The sequence below is a fragment of the Aplidium turbinatum genome, chromosome 16 (assembly GCF_918807975.1).
Source record: "Aplidium turbinatum chromosome 16, kaAplTurb1.1, whole genome shotgun sequence".
In the NCBI taxonomy this organism is placed as follows: domain Eukaryota; kingdom Metazoa; phylum Chordata; class Ascidiacea; order Aplousobranchia; family Polyclinidae; genus Aplidium; species Aplidium turbinatum.
The window spans coordinates 20,305,239-20,326,664 of NC_137487.1; the positions used below are offsets into that span (position 1 = coordinate 20,305,239).

Below are 21,426 nucleotides of genomic sequence, written 5' to 3' on the forward strand. Positions count from 1 at the left end.
TCTTCGCGGCCCAAAGGTTTCAGAAGCATATAATTTTTGCGCAAAATCTTTTGCAATTTAATATCAATTTCAATACGATCGTCTCCGGTTATTAAGCCCACATCGGGACAGGACAATTTTGGGCTTATTGAGCGGGGGGGATTTTCTACCACTCCTATACTTTCAATAATTCAGGAATGGACCAAATTGGGCTTAATAAGCGAGTGGACCTCCTAACTGTGGTCGTCATCATGTAAGCCTCTGGGACCGAGGATCTACCTTTTACCACCCCAGATTCACGATGTTCCAGGACTAAACTGGAAGGCTGCTAGAGAACAGCGAGTCTTTGATTTCATCATCCAAGACGCGTAGACCTTCCACTCCGTTCTACAGTCATTGATGATGTGGTCTGCGGTCTGTTCCTCGGCACCACATTTACAGGAGAAGGAAGAGGCCATTTACCATTGGTGCATGGTTGAGCAGAAAAACCCGACGCCCGTACGAAGGCTGTTGAGGCGCACCCATGCCTATCTTTGTAGTGTCAGGCCTATGGAGCATGTGTCGGCGTAGGAAATGAACGAATGGAGTCTGGTAATAGGCTACTTGACTTCCGTTCAGAGTTCAATAGATAGTCTGCCTAAGTAGCCGCAGAGATGTTTTGTTCATCAGCTTCGTTAATCAGAAGTTGAGCGGCTGGCACGAATGGGTGTCTTGATTTCAGTCGACGGGGTGCTCGTTTGGAGAGCAGAGATCTTGTGATGGAAAAGATGGTTAGGCTTCGGTGCCCGTCGACTGAGAGACAGAGTCGCTTCTTCACGACGAAGCTCAGCGGGTTGGATGCCAGCGAGAATGGGGAGATTGTCCAATGGCGTGGGACGCAGGCATCCGGTTATTGTGCGCAAGGCGCTGTTTATGGCTGTGGCAATGTTATGGCAGTGAGCACTGCGGCACCAAACAGGTGCACAGTAGCCTACTCTGCTGAAGAGTAGACAAGGGAAAAGGCTGAAAAGTGTCAGCCCTCGCCCCCCAGCTGGAGCCTGCCAGGCGCTTGAGTAGCCCAGTGCGGGATGTCAGTTTCTTGCGCAATGACACTAAATGGTGGTGGTATGTGAGCGATCTGTCTAGTGTCACCCTAAAATATTTTGGTTCGGGGCAGAAGGACAGAGGTTTTCCATTGTTCTGAACATGTAGCTCACGATCAGCTTCCCAATGTTTTAGGTGGAAAGACGAAACTCAGTGCGTCAAAGTGTATATGATTGTATTTATTTTTGACATACAAGTTATATTTATAGTACGTTTAAACCCTTTTGCTACCCACTGTAGATAGTTTCGCGATCCAAATGTGGGTCGCGACCCACTATTTGCGGATCCCTGGTTTAGAACCTCGCATATCGTAGACAATTTAGGCTAAAAGCGAATAGCAGAAATTGTTATATTGCAAAATGTGCAGTAGTTTACATGACCTTAAAAAGGCATCCGTCCCCTTTGCCCCCGCTTCCGGCGTCCCTGTAGATGTGCTATTGTTAATGTGAAAATTGTTCGTAGCCTATTTATTTATTTTGTTTTTGTAATGGTGACAATTTGAAGTTTGTTTTGTTTGTTGGTCTATATATCATATATATACTGCCACTTCCTATCTTTTGATTCCTTGCTTGGGGACAGGCAAAGAAGAAAGTGTTATCAAAAGGTCCATGTTTTTGGGTTTGGGAGCCCCCCCTTGAAAATGTCTGGCTACGGGCCTGGGCAACACTTCTGTACAGATGCAAGTAAGCGATACTCCACGACTCTATGTTCCTGTCATAAACGTGGCACTGGATTTGCGCAAAGTTGTAATTATCGGTAGTGGCTGCTGTTATTTTATTAACGTGTGTTCTTAGTCAACTATGACGCAATCGATGTTATTTGTGAACCATAAACATTACAAATATTTTATTACGTCACAAGTCACGATAATCAATTCATCAGCAACCGATCAAGTCCATGAATTTATTTTAAGACGAAAACTTTTATTGAGAATCATTTTAAATAAATGGTTTCCCAATTGCAATTCCAAAAAAGATTTAATTTTGCAAAAATTTTATTTCAACTCTTTCCAAATTTTTCTTAGCTGTAGTAATACTTGACGATTTTTCTTCATCACTCGGCCAATCACTGGCTGTGTTGTAGATTTCAATTGCTTTTGTGTAGGCGGCTTTAGCGTCAAATAATTGGTTGGCGTTTGAAAGCGCAACTCCGATATTATTGTGGCACTTTCCAAACACACGATACCGATTTGCTTCAACATTGAATGCTGTTTTCATTAATGTGATCGCGGATTCGTTCTTTATGATCGATTTCGACCAATCAGATGCTTGGTTGCAGCAGAAACCAAAGCGATTTAAAAACCAACTGCTTTCCTTACATTTAACTTTTAGATCAACGTTATTTATATTTTGCATAAAATCGAGTATTTCTTCCATAAATGAATATTGTTGTTTAATTTGTTCTTGTTTGTTTTGTTTTGACAATTGTTCGGATATTTGCGCCATCAACCAACCAACATTTTGAAGCTTATTTAACCTGCTTTTCCCGTTGTAGTGATTCTTAACAAATTGAAATCCACAACGAGCCAATGAGATTGCGCAATCGCATTCTTTCACATTCACAAATTTCAAAATTAATTTCTTAATATTCTCATCACAAACGTCCCGTGATTGATTGGTCAAGCGTGACGATTGATTTGCATCAACAATGGATGCAATCGAAACACAAACAACTTCCGCTTCTGGAATGTTTTCCAAATTCAACAAGCATTCCGCTTGGTCGATGCTTGGTTGTAACTTGTCCCATCCGTCGACATGATCGATGATTATTTGCAGGGTTTCCACCGCTTTTTGAAAGTTGTTTTGTTGCTGATAAGTTGCTGCTGAACCTGTGAAATCACAAAATTTTAAAAACGATCAGAGATGAGATTTGTGCACTGAGATGGAAAAAAGTTTGTGATAATTTTTGAACTTGAAAATATTTGGATTAATAAATCTTAAATGTGGTTTTAATTGATCAACCTCTGCATAGATCTTATGGATTCAACCGAAGTGCTAAAATAAACATGTGATGAAAAACATCCTCTATATGGAAAAACTGCTGCACAAACCCGGTTGAAATCAAGAAAAAGCTTCCTAACAGACGTTCAGCCACTAACCTCAACAAAAGAAGAAACAAGACTTAAGCAATGGAAACAACAATTCGAAAATGACCCATCATATACTGAAATGAAGATCCAACTATCAGAGTCCCTCCCCCCAGGAGCAAACGCTCCTTGGGCAAAGTGGAAAACATTAAATCGACTCCGAACCGGTGTTGGACGTACTAAGTCTGCAATGGTGGAGTGGGGCTACGACACGGGCCCTGTTGTATGTATCTGTGGCACCGAGCCCCAAACAGCGGACCACCTTCTTGTTTGCCCTCGGCTTGCCACCCGGTGCTGTAGGTGAGACCTGTCAGTGTACAACTCCGTTGCAGAAGAATGTGTCAATCTGTGGTGTATCAACGAACTTTAGAAGACTCGATAGAAGAAGAACCGAAGTGTATTTGAATTTTACTTAGCGCTTGCATTTTCCGTCAGGTGGCGGCAGACAGTTATTATTTAAAGTGTATTCGGTCGTTGAGGTGTCTCACAGCTGTTTCGGGAGCCATTTACTTTAGTTTGTCTGATATTGATTGGCAAGCTGAGAAAATAAAGAAATGTAAAAATAGCTGCCAAAGCTCAATATTCAATCAATAGCTTAAATCACGCAAGTCCGTATTTACGAAAACGTACGACCACGTAAATCACAATAAGGCCGTATTTAGCACTTCCGACACCCTTGGGTAAAGGGCCACTCATATTCAATTGGTTGAGCATTTTCCAGCTATTTGACATTGGAAAATGTAAAAAATACTGCTACATAATATGGTCGATGTTTAATACTGTAGTTTATATCAATGGGGTTTTGTATAGTCGGTTTTGGAATCATCATTTGGAATGATCATCCCAAATCAAAACCAACCAATCAATGCCATTTTGTTAGAATTAATAAAATAATAAATAATAATATTGTACCCTCTCGTTTTCTTTGAAAATGTCATTTAACAGTTGATAGGTTAGTACCTGAAATTGCGACGATGTCGACAGCCAGTAGCGTTGACAGGTATGGTATGGGGTAAGCTATTGTAACAAAGATGGTTAAATTTTCTCAAAACCTTTTCAGGGGACTTGCATTTAGAAGAAAGTTCTAAAACGCCATTTTTTCAGATCTAGGCTATCTTGTAATGCTAAAGTATTATTCATCTTATTTTTTTAAGACAAACACTGTGTCATTTTTTTCCTGTGTTTAATTTTTGTATTTCAAAAGTGATGCGTTTTGATGACAGCCTTTTTGTTGTTTTAACAAAAGACCAACCACAAAGTATCCTCTGAAAACTTCCTTGTTGTTTTTGACAGAGTCATGTTTAAGAAGTACTGCTATGCACACTGCACAGCCTGTGCTGAGTATGTGCATTGTGCAATGGATAGTAAATACACAATGGATAGTAAAATATACAGTAATATATTTGTGCTTTCAGGAAGTTTTCATTACCTGAAGTGGGAAATGAAGTGAAAGCAGTGTTCATTTTACAACTATACAAGGTTAATAACAAAGTATTCGTGTTGCTTACCTTGTAATTGTTTGATTTTCGAAGGAGTTAAAACTTCTTTTTCAACAGTTCGTGAAGTGACTTTCATCTAAACATAAACAATAATGTATTTTAATCTGCAAGCTTTAAATCAAAATACAAAACATTATTTGGGTAGTGGATTGAGTTCGGTAAGCTTACCAGAAAAATATCTTTGCTCCTTTACAAAAAAAATTAAGCATAACTTACCGAAAAATGAATAAATGTGTGGAAAGAGCTGAACATGAATAAAAGAACCAGTGACTTCCAAAAAAATTTTTTTTCAAAGAAAAATTGCAATCAATAGAAAAACGTTTCATTACATTTTGGATGCTTCAAAAGATTTTGAGTTTCTGCAAAATCGCGGACCTGGGTTCAAAATATTTCCTGGTCTCTCTTGTCCATGCTAGTGGTGATAAAAAGTGTCTTTGTTGATTTTAAAGTAATCACAGAAGTGTTTTTTGAACAGAGTTGCGGATTCGGACAGAAGGCTATTGCTCACCATAAAACATAGAGAAGTAACTTTATTTATACAAGATAAGCTAAATTGCTGTTGTTATATATTTTCGTGTTTTGTTGAAATCGCACCTTTACTTCCTAAAGTTACTTACTGGATTCGCCCCTACTTAAACACAGAGTTGTGCAGTCAAAGTAGTAAAAATTCTTGTTTGTTTGTATTTGACGTCACCAAACCACGTCGAAAACTGAGACTTTCTGCGAAGTGTATGTTATGGCCTCCAGCCTTACAATGCAATGGCTAGTTACATCAACCATTAAAATGTGGCTTTCGTTAAAGTCGGCACAATTGCTCTTGTCATCAAGGGCAGGAATTCAACACGAATAGCCAAAAGCAAGTAAAGTTGAAATCTATCAGATTGCAATTAAAAGTGTTTGGCAACGTAATGTTGAGAAGAAACCTAAATTTTTATTGATCTTCAAACTCTGAGCGTATCTCAGCGAATGGATCTCGAACCAAAAGTGAACCTTTCGAAACCGTAGATGACGAGTGGTTTCGGTCATTTAAAACTTAACGCAATTATTCTTTGAACGCAAGTTTGTTAGTCGGAGTTTAAATATTTCGTCATATCTGGTTCTACTTTACAGCCAGAACAGGAGTTTATTATCTCAGGTCTTGCAATTGCACAATGTATTAGATCGTAGCTTACATTGCTCTACAGCTTTTTACATGCAAACTGTCAGGCCAAAACCAAAAAAAAAGCTTATTATTTAAACTCTTTAACAGGCAGACTCGATGACCTCTCATGCCTATCCAAGGCTACGGTCTTTCGCACTCTCTTATCGGATGCATACAATATGTTTTTGTTTTCTTTTTTTGTGTAATTTTTTGCATCCGAACAAAAAGCTGATTGGCTGATGATTGATTAATGATTAATGAGCTGATTATTTATTGAGGTTGAACATGGTTGGAGCGAAACTGCTGTTGCAAGAAGCAACAGTGACGTCAGCAATAGTAGTTCTACTGCGCTCAGAAGTGCCATTGAAATGTCACGAAAACCAAATCACAAGAACAAAATTTTTTTTACGTTTCTGCTAAACGGTGATTTAATTACTCAATATCACTGGTGAAGACACATTTAAAATTAAAAATAATAGCAATATTTATAAAATTATCGAATAGAACTAGCCTACAGTAGAATAAAAATTTTAATGAAAATTAATTGCATTGTTTTATAGAAATTTATAGATTCCTGTATGTTTTCGTTTTCTCTTTTATGTACGTTTTGTTTTGCATCCGAACAAAAATAAATAACTGACTGATTTATACAAATTTTACCTTTCCCAAGCTCTCAATGAGGTTTTCCAAAGTGATGTTTCTGGAAATTCCATCCACTCCGTTGCCAGGCAAGGCAATGCGACTTCTACAAGTTGGACATCTGCAATGGTTAAAATGAAATTTATGTTTTGTGTTTTAAAATAATCTGCATATTTATAACAGTAATTCTTAACAGTGGAAGAATTCTTTATCAAGAAAGAGTATGTGTCGGAATACTATAGTTGGTATACGTGTTTTAACTTGGAGGTGAGAGCCTGCTAGGACGACGCCTGCAAGGGTGAACTTACTGTTAAGTGTCAAAGATACAACTGTGAAGTCGTTCAACACTGATGCGCAACGCTTTCTTATAGTAAGGGACGAATGAAAGGCTTCAACATATTAGGTAAAGGAAGGAATGGATTGACAAAAGCTGTGAACCATTGATTTGTTACTTGTCACAAGTTACTGGAGATTGATGATGATTTCAAAAGTAAAATAAAGTTCTTGTGGATTACGATGAAAGCAAAATGTGCCAATTTATAGAATATTTCCTTGTTACCTTTTATCCTGATTGCTCTGACAAAGTCTAGCTAGACAGTTGTGGCAAAAGCTATGTCCACAAGTAAGCATACGAATGGGTCTCTTCAGAGGTTCAATGCATATCGCACATTGGAATTCTTCAGTAACGTTGGAAGCCATTTTATCTTATTCTAGGATAATAACTAATGTTAAATTATTCCCTGAAAAGAAAAATGATAGACAATGATGAAAACAACTTTAATTATTTTTTATAAGACAGATTGATTAATTTTTATAGAATTTGCACATTATTTTCATCATTTTCCAATTTCATTAATCAAACAAGTAATACTGGCCAAGTGGCGGAGAGTTGTGTATTTTGATTGGTTTTATTACATAATAAGACATAGAAAAGAAATGAATCTGCTTTCATGTGAGATAGAAACTAGTTTGGTGTTTGTCAAATTTTATAAAACAAAAATTCAACGTCTGCAAACGTTGAATCAATGTACAAAGTGGTTGATTAAATGTCTGAGTTGATACTAAAAAATCCTAGTTTCTTTGGTAATTGACTGTGACTTACAAACGCCTAAAATGTCACCGCCCATATATTATGGTGTCACAAATTAACATTACCACTTCTACAACATCGTCGTATACTGTACATTCATTTCACATGAACTGATTGTATGATCTCTCTTAGAGAAGTTTTGAAAGAACAAGAGCGACAAGTTTGCTTATCTCTGACTAATGAAAAGTTTATAAAATCTAATCTTGCACAGTAGGAGCTTGTATTGTTGATGAGAACAAACATTGGTGAAGATACGAAGGTGGCGCTCAGAGAACAACCGTCGTCATAACAACCAATACAAAGCACCGGATATCAAGTTACAAGCGAGAAGGAGAACTGAGTTTGTCCTTCCAAAACTACAAGTCATGGTCCAAGAAGAATCAATTATATCAATTAAACGTAAACTGATAGTTTTTAGTAGTTTTGATGAAGGAATAGGGTTGAGTGTATTAAAATCCTCTCTCTTGCCATACAAATGCTAAACTTTTACAAAAGCTGATACAGTCACGAAACTTATCCACTAGCGAAGTAATTGACGAGGCCAATTGCGTGCTGGTGTTTGACAAATTTTGCATTGTTCTGAAACTTTGAAGTTATCGCATTAACGACAATTTAACATTAACAACTAAAATGATATGATCTTAAAGTTTTTATCGTCACGAATTGCTGTAGTTGCACCAAATTTTATCATGACACTATGACCCTCCAGTTGTCCACCTTCTTTTTGAGTGAGCAATTCCTCACTTCTGGCATCCCCTAGGCCGATAGCACATCGATATATCAGTGCATCACTGGTTTTATTCTACTTTTTGTTTTTGTAATATCAAAACAGCGGTCCTAGTGACAAAAATGTAATTATCAATATCTTGAAAATCGCTGGATGGATTTTGAAGATGTAAACGCCAATCTTCATCTTTTCCAATAGCTATCTCTTACATATTCAAAAAGGAAGTAAGTAATTCTGAGAGTGTAAGTTACAAAAATTAAAAATTTATACTGTGTAATATAATGAAATGACCGTATAATGATATTTAAATCAGTTGAAAGTATTGTAGTTCCTGCAAGTATGGTACGATTTTAATTTCGCTACAAAGTTCCCCTTTTGGAGGTCACTCCACAAGTTATTGCACCACCTCTTCTTCGGTCGCTCACATGGATTACGCTCTTCTACTTCTATCGACTGAACCTTTTTAGGCCAGGAGTCCTCTTCCATTTGTTGTACATAGCCATACCAATGGAGTCTCCTCCACCGTACGATCTTTTCTATCTGGTGGATGCCAATCTTTCTTCTCAATTCTTCACTTGACACTCTGTCCGCCAGTCGTTTTGAACATATCCATCTTGCCACAGGGTTGTCATTTTGGCTCAAACGTTTAATGTCATCTTAGGGCTATGACTACCATTTATCCGGGCGCTAGATTTTGTTGAAAGAAGCATTTCCTGAACATTCTGACCAATCCATTTCTCAAGACTAAAAAGCCTCATTGCCCACAGCTGCACCTCTCTCGGCACACAATCAAACGCTTTCTCCAGGTCAACAAAAGTGAAGTGCAGGTTATTTCGCTTCATGACGTACTTTTCCTGAAATTGCCTCAGAATAAATGTAGCATCTGTAGTCCCACGTTCTCGCATAAAGGCAAACTGCATGGAGTCAATAGTCACCTGTTGTCTGATAATTGGCTCAAACATACGTTCGACAACTTTCATGATTTCTTCTTGTAACTTCAGGCCTCTATAGTTGCTCGTTTCGAGAGCGTCCCCCCTTTTTTTTTATAACGGTTGATAATGTAGGAGAGGTTCCAGTCGCTCAGTCACATCGCACTCAAAGACACAGCGATTTGACGTTAATTTCAACATCCAGAGTGTTGGAGTTGATATTCTCTTTTTCTGAGGTTTAGCAATGATGTTCAATTGTTCATGTTACTGACAAGCAGTTTGTTTTGGGAGATTGGCTACATTCTTCACCACCGATGACTTTTGCATTGCGCACCAACCTTAGGTTCAATCTTCGAACCAACTTGTAGCCTGTTTGAGTCAATACAAACCAAGACCTGTTGGTGATCAACCAGGGAGCCAATTTCACAAAAAAGGTGTTAACCACAGTAAGATCGAAAGCAACACAAAGGTCCAATAATTTTGTTCCCTTAGCATTTCTTGAACCGTAACCATAATCACCATGGACACTATCGAAGCCATCATAAAACTCATCTATACAATATACATGGCCATTGAAATCTCTATGGGCATGTCAAGGCTTCGGAATTAACCAAGATCTAAGTTAAATAAAGAAGTTTTGTTGTCGTAGCGTTTATTGTCGCAAAGATAGACATGCTTACAACATAAACAAGATCAAATATAACGTTAAAACGATGTAAAATAATTGTTGCATCGTTGTTGTGAAGAATCTATAATCAAATATTTGTCACATCCTAAAATGATGTCATCTTTGTTGATTGCGTCACTTGCGCCAGTTGGATGATCACAATTTTTCCAATTAATTGTAATATAATCGCATTCCACTTGGAATACTTATGGCAGGGATGAGTTTGGTGACATGAAATCGTTTCAGTCAAACTGGCGATCAGATGCATTTGACGTTTTATTGTAATTTACTGCAAAGATTGCAATTCTTGTAACATCTGCTGCAGACCTTGCAGTCCTTGCAAACTCGCTGCAGAGCTTCCCATTTTTTTCATATTTTCCGGTCAAGAAGGATTTGTACCAGTCGCATTTTTATGAATAACAACAGAAATTTTCACATTTCAGAGAACTAAAATCTAAAAAAGAATGTCGACCTTTTTCTGTACTGAATAAACATAGTGCGATGAATGGGGATATGCTTGGACTAAGAGCTGGTCAAATCTAAGTGGAACGATCAAGTTGTGTTGTTATAACATTTATTTACGTAATGATAAACTCAAATAAAAAACGCAATATTTTTGCAGATCAAACATCAAAAAAAGTTCAAATATAAACTTGAAACAATTTGTTGCATAACTTTTTTGAAATTACATTTACGATACACTCTGCAACATACTACTCTTACACAAAGGTGGGAAGTACCTCGCTACTTTTGTAGCGCCACTACATTTTTGTTGGAGTAGTGGTTACAGAAGGCGCTACTCTTGTTTCAATATAGCATTACGCCTAGACAACACATCAATCACTTTTTTCATTGATTCAATGTGTGCAGACGTAAAAACTGTTGATTTTCTGTCCAGGTGGTTTTATTTATTGTCGCTCTACAACAGACTGCTAAGGTCTTTTAGCGACAGGGCTCATTTTTAATGTTCTATCAGGTTTACGATGTCATCACACTATTACTCGACTTACAATCGGTAACGTTATCGGTAACAATCGGTATCGAATTCAACCGGTAACGTTATTAAAGTCTTTGGTTTAAAACTATTGTTTCAAAAAGATTTAAAGATGACATGAACATACGAACAAAGTGCTCGAAATCTGTCAAAAGTTTACATTCCAATTGCATTGTGTTGATTTTTCCATGATAGCTTTGATGCTATTATTCTTGCACCCTACTTCCATTGGCCACGTGACTTACCGCGTCATGTAACAGAAAGTACTATTCAAGTAAAACAAAATCTTTTTACTTTCGATGTAGCACTTCTCAAATGTCTTTAACAATTTCTATCGTTGATGCAGGTTTACAAAATATTGATTGATAAATGTAATGACGTCATATCGTCTTATTTAGAGCATTGTTTCTTTAGCAGGATATCATAATTTCCTTCTTAATGTTTTATCTTTGTTTTGGGTGTTATGTTACGAGCATTGACCTTTCAGTCTGATTTTAATAAATTATAATATCTTGTGCGTGTGTTCATATAATGATTTTAAAATAGGTTACAGTAGCTATTTATTTCTGTTTTACCAAAAAATATCATTTCATCAATGGTGAACCAGCATGTAATAGCAAAAACAACATTGAAGACAAGAAGAAAATATTTAGGAATTTAGTTGTTTTGCTTTAAAACTTATTGTGATCATTCGTAGTTTCAACATAATTCTAATGAATTTAAAGATAAATAATTTAAGTGTTGCGACCGTGTCATATTTTAAACTGATTGCCTTGCTTAGGTATCATGCACGCTATAACGTCCGCGTTTTGTCGCTTCTACCTTTTTCTTGACCTTCGTTATGTTCGGCCCATATTACACTGGTCAACACACATTTTGGTGCCAAGAAAATTTTAACGGTTTTGGGGTATTTTGATGCCGCTGAATCCGAAAACAACCTTGGTTTTTAAGAATTGGCTCTAATTTTTGAGATTCTATGGTTTCACTCCAAAAAAGTTTTAAAAATTTGCAAATTTTGACTTTGGCATTTTCTTTAAGCTATAACTTTGATGAGACCTTGTCCGTCTTTTACAAGCATGTCCATACCTTCCACTTACATTTTTGATGCGATTCTGTGAAATATGACAATTGTTATTGCTGAGTGCCTTCTATAGGAAAATCATGTTTTATGAGAAAATCAAGCAAAAATTCAAAAAATTAAACAATATGAGCAGTAAACAACAGATTTTCGTTTGCAAAGACAGGTGGCGTCAAAGCACAAACACTACTTTTAGTAACAATCGAAGTAGCCTAAATTTCGTAAATTGTTAAAGCACATTATTATCAATCATATAGGCCTAGCCTAAATGCCTAATGTAAAAAGATTAGTCGATGTTTACAAATTTTCTTTTGTAAGACTTTTTGAAATGTGATGTGGCCAAGCAGTCACGTTGGAGACTCCAACAGCAGTCAGTCATCATAAAGGCATCCCACCTGCTCTTCTATGACCTTAATGTCCTGGTGGAACCTTTCTCCGTGCTATTCACTTAGGTCACCAAAGTTTGCAGCAAAAATAACTAAGTGGCTGAAGAGATTAGCCCAGTTAGCTCAGTGATTACGCGCCCGGCTCAAGATCTCGCGGCGCAAGTTCGACTCTCGAGGTGTGCGCTTGAGCAACGCATTTCAGGACTGCTATCCATTCAGCGGCACCTAGTGAATGGAATACTTCCTCGGCAACAGCATTTCAACAAACGGAAAACTTCACTCTGCCAATCTCGGTAACTGGCCCTGTGTCAAGAGCCTCTACAAGTATGCGAATCTACCAGGAATAACCAATCAAGACTTTGTCAGTGCGAGGATAAAGATTCAAAACCAACTAACCAGATAGTAAACCTTGATAAGCCTACTCATTTTCACACCTAAATCTTTGAACTTGGAAAGCATATCTTCCACCAATTCTTGGTAATTCTCAGCTTTTCTGTTTCCAAGGAATTTCTGTGTGACTATAACAAACGATTGCCTTGCAACAGTCCTTTATCTGTGATAGACTGCACAAAACGTGCATCTTTTATGAGTTTGCGGATTTGAGGGCTATCAAAAACGCCTGCTTTCAGCTTATCGATGATCAAAGCAGAAAATGCTCTGCAAATATAATTGAAGCAGTCGCCAGTCGTAGGTAACACAAACTGCTTTATCAAACCAAATTTGATGTGTAGTGGTGGAATGATGATTTTCTCTCTGGCAACTAAAGGTTCATTGATGATGTTAGCTTCACCAACTCTCATGGAATCTGTAGGTGGCCACTCTTTTTCCACTTTTTCGACTGAGTTTCCAGGAGCTCGCCTGTCCCACAAGAAGATGAAACATGGATAGGGGAAATTGGGATTAGTTTGAACAGGGGCAAGTTTACACACTGCTAATAGATCCTCTCCGAAAATAAATATATCGAAGTTCTGTTGCGCCATCTATGCTTGCATAATTACCGAGTAGGCTACCAGCAACGATTTTAGTCGAAATAGATTGATCATGCAACTTTCCAGAAAGTAAAGACTGTTTAGCTGGGGTAAAAGTAACCTTTTTATTTTTTGCTTGTAGTGTTGTAACGCAGTCTGCAGTAAAGTTATTTAAAGTTCCTTTGCGGTTTTAAAATACCTACTCACTGACTTTCAGATGGCTTGTCAATTGAACTGATAGCTAGTTAGCTTAGTAGTGAAATTTCAATAAATGTCCGCTGGATGCTGTGGGGTGTTTAACGTGGTGTTTAAACTTGGTGTTTAACGTGGTGTTTAAACTTGGTGTTTAACGTGGTGTTTAAACTTGGTGTTTAACGTGGTGTTTAACGTGGTGTTTAAACTTGGTGTTTAACGTGGTGTTTAAACTTGGTGTTTAACGTGGTGTTTAAACTTGGTGTTTAACGTGGTGTTTAAACTTGGTGTTTAACGTGGTGTTTAAACTTGGTGTTTAAACGTGGTGTGTAAACTTGCCCCATCAAATTTGCTAAACCGTTTTTGTGTTATTAATTGTTTATTGAATTGTTTTTCTTGACTTAAATTTACATTCAGGTTGTTTTAGTTGAAATAATTATGAGAACCTATAAGAGAAAGACAGATAGGGACATATCTTCTGCAGTATTGCAAATGGCTGCGGAAATGGTTTTGTTGGAAAGCAAATCTGTCCGTGCAGTTGCGAAGGAGTTTGCTGTCAATCATGTGACCCTCTCCAACTATGTGAAGAAGCTGAAAGGTAAATAATTACATTTCTAAGATTTTGTAATATAATTAGTAGGTTAGGCTACCGTGGGAATTTATTGGAATACTTGAGGTACATTTTCTCTTACTACAGTAGGCTATGACAATTGCATCACAAACTAAACGATAACTTGAGCTTTAATAGGCCTATCCTCCATATTTCTTTCCGTTCTCATTTAAATAAAAAGTAAATACCATACCTCTACTTTTCATTTCAGATTAAGGAAGAGCCTATCACTTCACAACAGGCCATCAGAAGAATCATAAAAGCTACAACTATAGGATAATATGTGAAGCCTCGGGCAAGTTTTCAGCGATGAACAGGAAGCTGTGTTGGCGAACTATCTCACGACGATGTGCTCCTTATTTTGGACTTTCCCCAAAGGAAGTCCGATCACTAGCTTACCAATGTGCTGTTATCCACAACATAGACATTCTACCACCATGGAAAGTAAATAAGCAAGCTGGTAAAGACTGCATGAATGTCTTTTTGAAGCGACATTCGGATCTATCTGTACGCTCACCAGAAGCTACCAGCATGACCCGAGCGACGAGTTTCAATAAGCACAACGTGGACATGTTTTTTTTGACAAGCTGAGTGAAGTGCTTGACCGCCACAGTTTCCAGCCATCCGATGTGTGGCATGTCGATGAGACTGGGATCACAACTATTCAAAAGCCATTCAAAGTTGTTGCTAAAAAGGGAACAAAGCAAGTGGGTGCCATTACTGCTTAGGAAAGGGGTGAGCTTCTCACCCTCTGCCAAGCAGTGAACGCTGCTGGAAATGCTCTTCCACCCATGTTTATTTTCCCACGTGTTCGCTACAAAGATCACTTTGTGAGAGATGGTCCACCTGGCTGCATTGGGGTGTCTAATTCATCAGGGTGGATGAAAGAGGAAACGTTTTTAGCATTCATGCAATATTTTATCAAGCATGTGAAGCCATCCAAAGCTTCACCAGTGTCGTTGCTTCTTAACAATTATGGAGCACACTTGGCATTAAGTGTGATAAACCTTGCCAAAGAAAATGGTGTTGTGTTACTTTCGTTTCCACCGCAGACCAGTAACAAGTTGCAACCACTTGATGTGTCCGTTTATCGACCTCTGAAAATATACATGGCCGCAGCTCAAGATGCATGGGTTAAAACCGGTAAAAAAAATTGTGGATATCTATGATCTTCCTTCAATAGCCAGAGGAGCATTGCTGCAAACACTCCAGAGAATATCATTGCTGGATTCCAAAAAAGTGGAATTTTTCCTTTTGATCGACATGCATTTCAAGAGTTTGAGTTTGCCCATCATTTTTCACTGATCGTGAGTATCCATCAACAGTGGATTTCAACAGCGCAACTGAAAATTCTAATGTGCCCAGACCAAGTGATGTTGCAGACGCTCATGCTAGCTCCACAAGTGTTTGTGTGGCCGGGAGTTCTCTGGAGACTGGTAACTTTTCTCCCTTAAGGATAATGCCCATGCCAAAAGCTCCAACAAGGCAAAATGCAGGAAAAAGAAGAAAAAGAAGAGCAGCAATCTTGACAGATAACCCGGAAAAAGAAAAACTTGGAGAAGAGCTAAAAGGAAGAAAATGCAAATCAACAAAACCCTCGAAAAGAAGGCTGGGATATCTAACAAAGGAAACAACCAAACGTAAAGAGATGTGGTTCTGCCTGGCGTGCAGCGAGCCGTATACGAACAGCCGTCCTGGTGAAGAGTGGAAAAGGGGTAATGGATGTCGTCAATGGGCACACCAAGACTGCACAGGAGACCTCCCAGACTATGTATGCCATAACTGTGCCTCAGATTCTGAGTGAAAACATGCGATGAGACACTTGATTGATATGAGACTGTAATTCGACTTGTGACCGTACTTTCTTGATTTTCTGTTAATATTTGTGTTGCTTTTTCTGTTTGTTCTGATCTAAACTGCGAAACTGCATTATAACACGAAGTTATCTAGTTGGTAATGGCTATTCTTATGATGTTTAAACTTACTCCTTTCGTGGTTAAACTTATCCCGCACACGGGGTAAGTTTAAACACTTGAAAAATATTTTGTATTTCAGTATAAAATCTAAACTATAAAAAAGTTTTCAATTTTTTTTTGCGAGGTATCTACAAATGTTATAGCTATGCAGCAAAGCTAAAACAAGTTTATTTCATAAACAAGCATGACTGTGAGACTAAATAACGTAAAAAGTGTTCAAACTAGCCCCACCCTCCCCTATTTTGTACAGCCGTTTTGCTGGCCAAGCAAAAAATTACCATTTTCAAGTCTATACAAATTAATCATTGGTGAGAGTCGTAATCCAGTTTCTGTGATATCGTTTTAATGTTATTGTACTATTCATTTAGTTTTGTTGAATGGCCAATTGGGAGAGATGCATATCTGTTACCTTTATGTAACAATACACACTTTATACTTCTTTTCGAACTGTCTATCATCATTGATCAAGCGCCACTCTTGAGCTCTATATTGTGGTACTCTCGGTTACAAAAGAAGCCCTGCGATGTCTTTGCAGTAGATAAATTCATCTTGCCGACACAAATATGGAAGCAATTCTTTTTCTCTCGCACAGTAAAATATTATGGAAGCTCCGGTTCCAAACAATTTTTGTCTTTGAGTTGGGTTGCTAAAATTTATGTTGCTTATTTGGATAGGTTGAGATCCCTGATGAGATCACTCAGCTCTCCCGTGGTTTTGGTAGACCTAATATGCGCCATTTTGTCGAAAATGACTTTTTTGCATTTTTCTACGTTTAAAGACTTCATGCATCTCCTGACAAAAATTTGTGCCCTAATGTAGTATGGTTTTCGAGATAATTGGTGGGTAAAACCTAACATATTCTAATCTGTGCAAGAATAATTTTCTGAAACCTAACATATTCATCTACTCCAATCACGTAACAGGATATCGTCACGTGACAGCCATAATTTCAGAAGCAATTGCAGCAGGCTATTTCACAACATCTTACATCTCTTGAGTTGCATGAAGCGGATTCAAAAGCGTTTGATAAAATAGATTGGACGAAAATGTTGTCAAGCACTAAGTAAGCTTAATTATGTAGGCTAGCATAAAAATGTCCATCCGAACACACTAGCTTTTCTTTTCATTAAATGCCGTATCATTTACGTCTCGCCGATCAGTTTGATTTTTCGTAGCCTACTGGTGTACTGATGGCTTAGTTGACTTTACGGTACGCTAAATAACTTAGCTTGCATACGATTATTAAGATTTTAAAGCAGAGGCCCGGGAGTACGCTACTCAGTGAGTTTAGTCATTTTTAATCAACTGTCCCAGATGCTGTGCAGCCAATGAGGCAATGTAGTACGGTAGCCTTAAATCATGGGGTGACGAACCTTTTTGCGGTCGCGGGCCACTTTGTCAATTACACATGAGTAATCGGGCCACACAACTTAGCGCTTGTCAAAATTCTACGACGTCATAGATTGGAATCGACCAAAAATACAAGGTGAAATTGGTGAATAGTGTTTAACCGTTTGTCCTGTGACGGGGGGGTCGGGTGGGATTTGGTACTTTTCAAAGCAATATTACTAAAGAACTACGCAATCCACACCTTTGAAATTTTTTGACTTTTCCTAAAAATTATTCAAGAATTTATTTCGATTTAAATGACGTTGCTATTGTCTATAGATTTAGAGATATGACATGATTTTCATAACATACTCTGGTATTTTAGCCTGCTACTAGCTAGCCCTTTTGTTTTCAAATTATACGGATTAATAGGATTACTGAGTGCCGCCGTGCGTGGAACTGCGACGCAGCTATCTCATGACTTGGTTTTGTTGGAACGCATTCAACCGTAATGATTCCGCCTTTTGTTTGCAAACTAGAGTTTTGAGTTGCTTTGATTAATCTTTTAATTACATCTGAGTTTCTTTGAAATTATCAGAGAGCATACGATAAACCATGTTGAAAAAGATGTCATTTTACATAGTTTTCTATGGCGAATACATTTTGTTTCTAACTTATAACAAGAAGCAATACGAAAATTCTTGACAAAACTCAGTTTATCTCATAAAACAAACCGACTGATGTTGTAAGTTTCTTGTTGATTTCTTGTCGGAAAATAACAAGGAGTGAGTTCTTGACCCCCCAATAAACTTCTGCAGTACCGGTACACTTATATTCACATGGATGTTGCTAAAATGTATTATAAAACCGAGAGATTGAAGAATACTGAAAAGAACTTGACATCGGCTATCTAAATTGCTCTGCTTTTGTGGAAAAACACGCGCAACTAAATTATTGTGCTTTGACAAACATTGCACATATTGCATAAGCACTGAATTTTTACCTAAATGGTAATTTTGCAGTTGCTTGAGAGATTACAAAATTATTTTTTCTCTACGAAAATTCAAAAGTTTGATACATCTCAGCAGAAACACTATTAGGACCAACTCAATAAATTCAAACTTTTTATTCAAATGTTGGCTTTCAAAAGCTTATTTTCACAAAACGGTGTAAGCCTATATCTTCTTTTCAATAAATTTGGACATGTATGTCATTTGGAGTAAAGTTGTTGGTTGGGTTGAAAAAATCTGAAATCAATGCCTCGTTTTTGTAACGTATTGCAACGTAATCTATCAGTCAGCTGCTTTTGTGGCCTTTTGTTTTCGAATACATTTCCGTGCCAAAAGATTGGGTTTTGTAATAACGCCATCAACCGCGAAGTTGCATTCTTTGACTGCATCTCAAACGCTATACCGTTCTCAACAATGTTTCTAAAGCATTGTTACACAAAATGCATATCTGACAAAATAAGGGAAATATGTTGAATTGAATCATTTTTTATACGGATCGTTTTCCTTGTCTCATAAAACTAATTAGAAAAAAAGGAAAAACGAATTTTATCGTTTGGCATAAAAATTTGTATATTGAGGTTCACCTTGGTTTGCAGGAGAAATGAAAATCACTACAAAGGATTGCTGCTCTAAGTGATTTTCACAGCTATTTGATCCTACGCGATGATATCAATTATAGTTTCTATCAGATAAAACTTGTTCAAACTATTTTTTTTTAAAACTATGGTTCATTCAAGAATATAATACTTTGTAAATATAACTTACTTCATTTTTGTGTTTTTACTTCGACTTTTTCACAAGCAAAACTTTACACAAAACAACTTCAGTGTGAGGCTACCCAGTAATGTCGATAAGTAATTTTTAACATGAGTCGATTGACCAGAGTAGCCTAAGTGGACCAGAAAGCTGTGGCAAAAACTTGATTACTTTTTATCAAAATGTTTGCACATTGGGAACAGCAATCACTTTGTTTCACATCAGCAAGTCACTTTTTGTCATTGGTTCAACGTCTGCAGACGTCTGAACTAATATACAACAAAATTGGTTTTCTGGGTCTTTGGTTCGGAAAAACATCATTATGATGTATTGTGACGTGGTCTATCGGCCAGCAGTAGTTTACGCGCCTTTTGTTTTTGAGTGTGTATCAATCACAAAAGATGGAGATGGCTTTTGCAGTAAGGCCGTCAACCGCAAACTGCATCTAAAGTGCTATTTCAAAATTTGAAGAGAAAGAAATCTTCTAATGCGTAAGAAATAGCTTGCCACAAAATGCATGTCCAACAAATTAGAAAAAAATGTAGAAAACATTATCCTGCAAATCTAGCTGACAATGAAAAAAGCCATGCCAATCGTTTAGACATAAACGTGTATTTTTAAAATATCAATAACCTTCAATTTTACCGAAGGAAAAAGTCAAAACTTTAGTGATTGTTTTTTTTTTGTACGACAATAGCAATCAGCCTAAAAAAGATTTTTTTGCAAGATTTGATATCTTGCTAAATGTATTCATTTTTCGTATCGTTATCCCACGACTTTGAGTTTGTCACACAGAACTGGAGTTCCATTTGGCAATGTACAAACGTCAAACGACCTCTTCTATAACCTACCAATACGATTTGACTAAGCGATTATTATCACTACACTTTATCAAAATTGTTTGCAACATTTTTTCATTCAAAGTGATCATTGTTGGTACGTATGGAAACATATCACTTTTGCAATGCATCGTGACATAGTTTATCGCTTTTTGTTTTGGAGTGCATGAAGTTGGAACGAGCCTAAGTTGGAACGAGCTCCTATCGAAGCAAGTGGCTACCTTTGGATAGGTTGTTGTTCAAATACCATGTGACACCATCAGGCTACCTTACTTTTCTGTATTCAACCGCTTGCCAGACAGCAAATCAGTCATTTTATAAATCGATTCAACGTCTCTAGATGTTGAAACAATGTTAAAAACGAATGAATAGCTCCCTGGGATGTGCTGCAAAATACAACGTGTTTCTTGATCATGTATAATCAAATTAGACAGTGTGAGTGTGAAAAGAAAACTGAACTAAACACAATTGACGCCAAATAAAATGTTTACTAAAGTTCATTGCTTGATTTAGTTCTAATATCAAGTGATGACAGTACGTTTGAAAATATGTAGACTATAACATGTGGCTCAAAAAGAACTTGAAACAGTTTTTTGCGGTGATTTTGTCTCTCTGCAAATGTTGAGACAAAGCGAAAGATTTTTATGAGATGCCTCCGGCAAAACAACAAGCAAACGCAAGTCGGACGTCAATTACGATTTCATTGAAGCGTGGACGACGTCTACGCGTAAAAGATTAAAGTCCAAAACAAAAGAATCCGCCCGTCACACTCAATTATAAAGTAATTAAGAAGCGGTTTCTCAAATCAAATAAAAAAATATGACCAGCGATCAAATTATTTGATTTTTCAAGCTGTGCTGTTGAACAAATTGCAAAAGATTTTTGATGCTGTGTTGTCAGATGAATTATCTGCATCATGTGAAAATTTGATTGTTCTATCTTGGGTAGTTTTTGAGTTACACGAGCTCAAAGTGCTAGTGTCGAAACGACCCCCCCGTCCGCAAGTCAACTGGCCAAAATACGTCACAGGAAATAGGGTTAAACAACTTTGCCTTATAGCTGTCCTATTTTCTAACTTTAAACCTTGAAAGTTAGTGCTTAGGGCAAGAAAATAGCAAAGGAAAGGTGTACCAGTGAATGCACAAAACAGGTTTGAGATGTCTTTTGTCTTTAATGCATGAGCGATTGTCAAATTGTTTTGCGGGCCTCACAAAACTCTTTGACGGGCCGCATGCGGCCCGCAGGTTCATCACCTCTGCCTTAAATGAAGGCATGGTTATTAAGTAGGCTACCAGCAACTAATTTTGCGTCAGCGATAGCCTTTAACCTAGCAGGCTTTTGTGATATCAGCAAAGTCATCTAGAGATTACAGTGATGAAATGATACACAGTTCTGGGAGAAATCCAGACGCTTACCGGCACTTTAGGTTTGATTTAGGCTTACAAAGC

At 37.5% G+C, this 21,426-nt stretch overlaps 1 protein-coding gene across 2 annotated transcripts; it reads right to left on the reverse strand.

Moving 5' to 3' along the window:
* Positions 1 to 1,928: 1,928 nt before the first annotated feature.
* On the reverse strand, positions 1,929 to 7,159 carry LOC145785828 (E3 ubiquitin-protein ligase TRIM63-like). 2 transcript variants are annotated; one of them, XM_082597536.1, is made up of 5 exons: positions 6,987 to 7,159; positions 6,449 to 6,548; positions 4,657 to 4,723; positions 4,109 to 4,165; positions 1,929 to 2,890 (listed from the first exon to the last, which is right to left on the reverse strand). In XM_082597536.1, exons 1-5 carry the CDS (start codon positions 7,124 to 7,126, stop codon positions 2,040 to 2,042), a joined length of 1,215 nt encoding a protein of 404 aa, XP_082453662.1. In that variant the 5' UTR covers positions 7,127 to 7,159; the 3' UTR covers positions 1,929 to 2,039. The 2 variants fall into 2 exon arrangements, with proteins under 2 accessions (XP_082453662.1, XP_082453663.1); XM_082597537.1 differs by lacking the exon at positions 4,109 to 4,165.
* Positions 7,160 to 21,426: the final 14,267 nt, after the last annotated feature.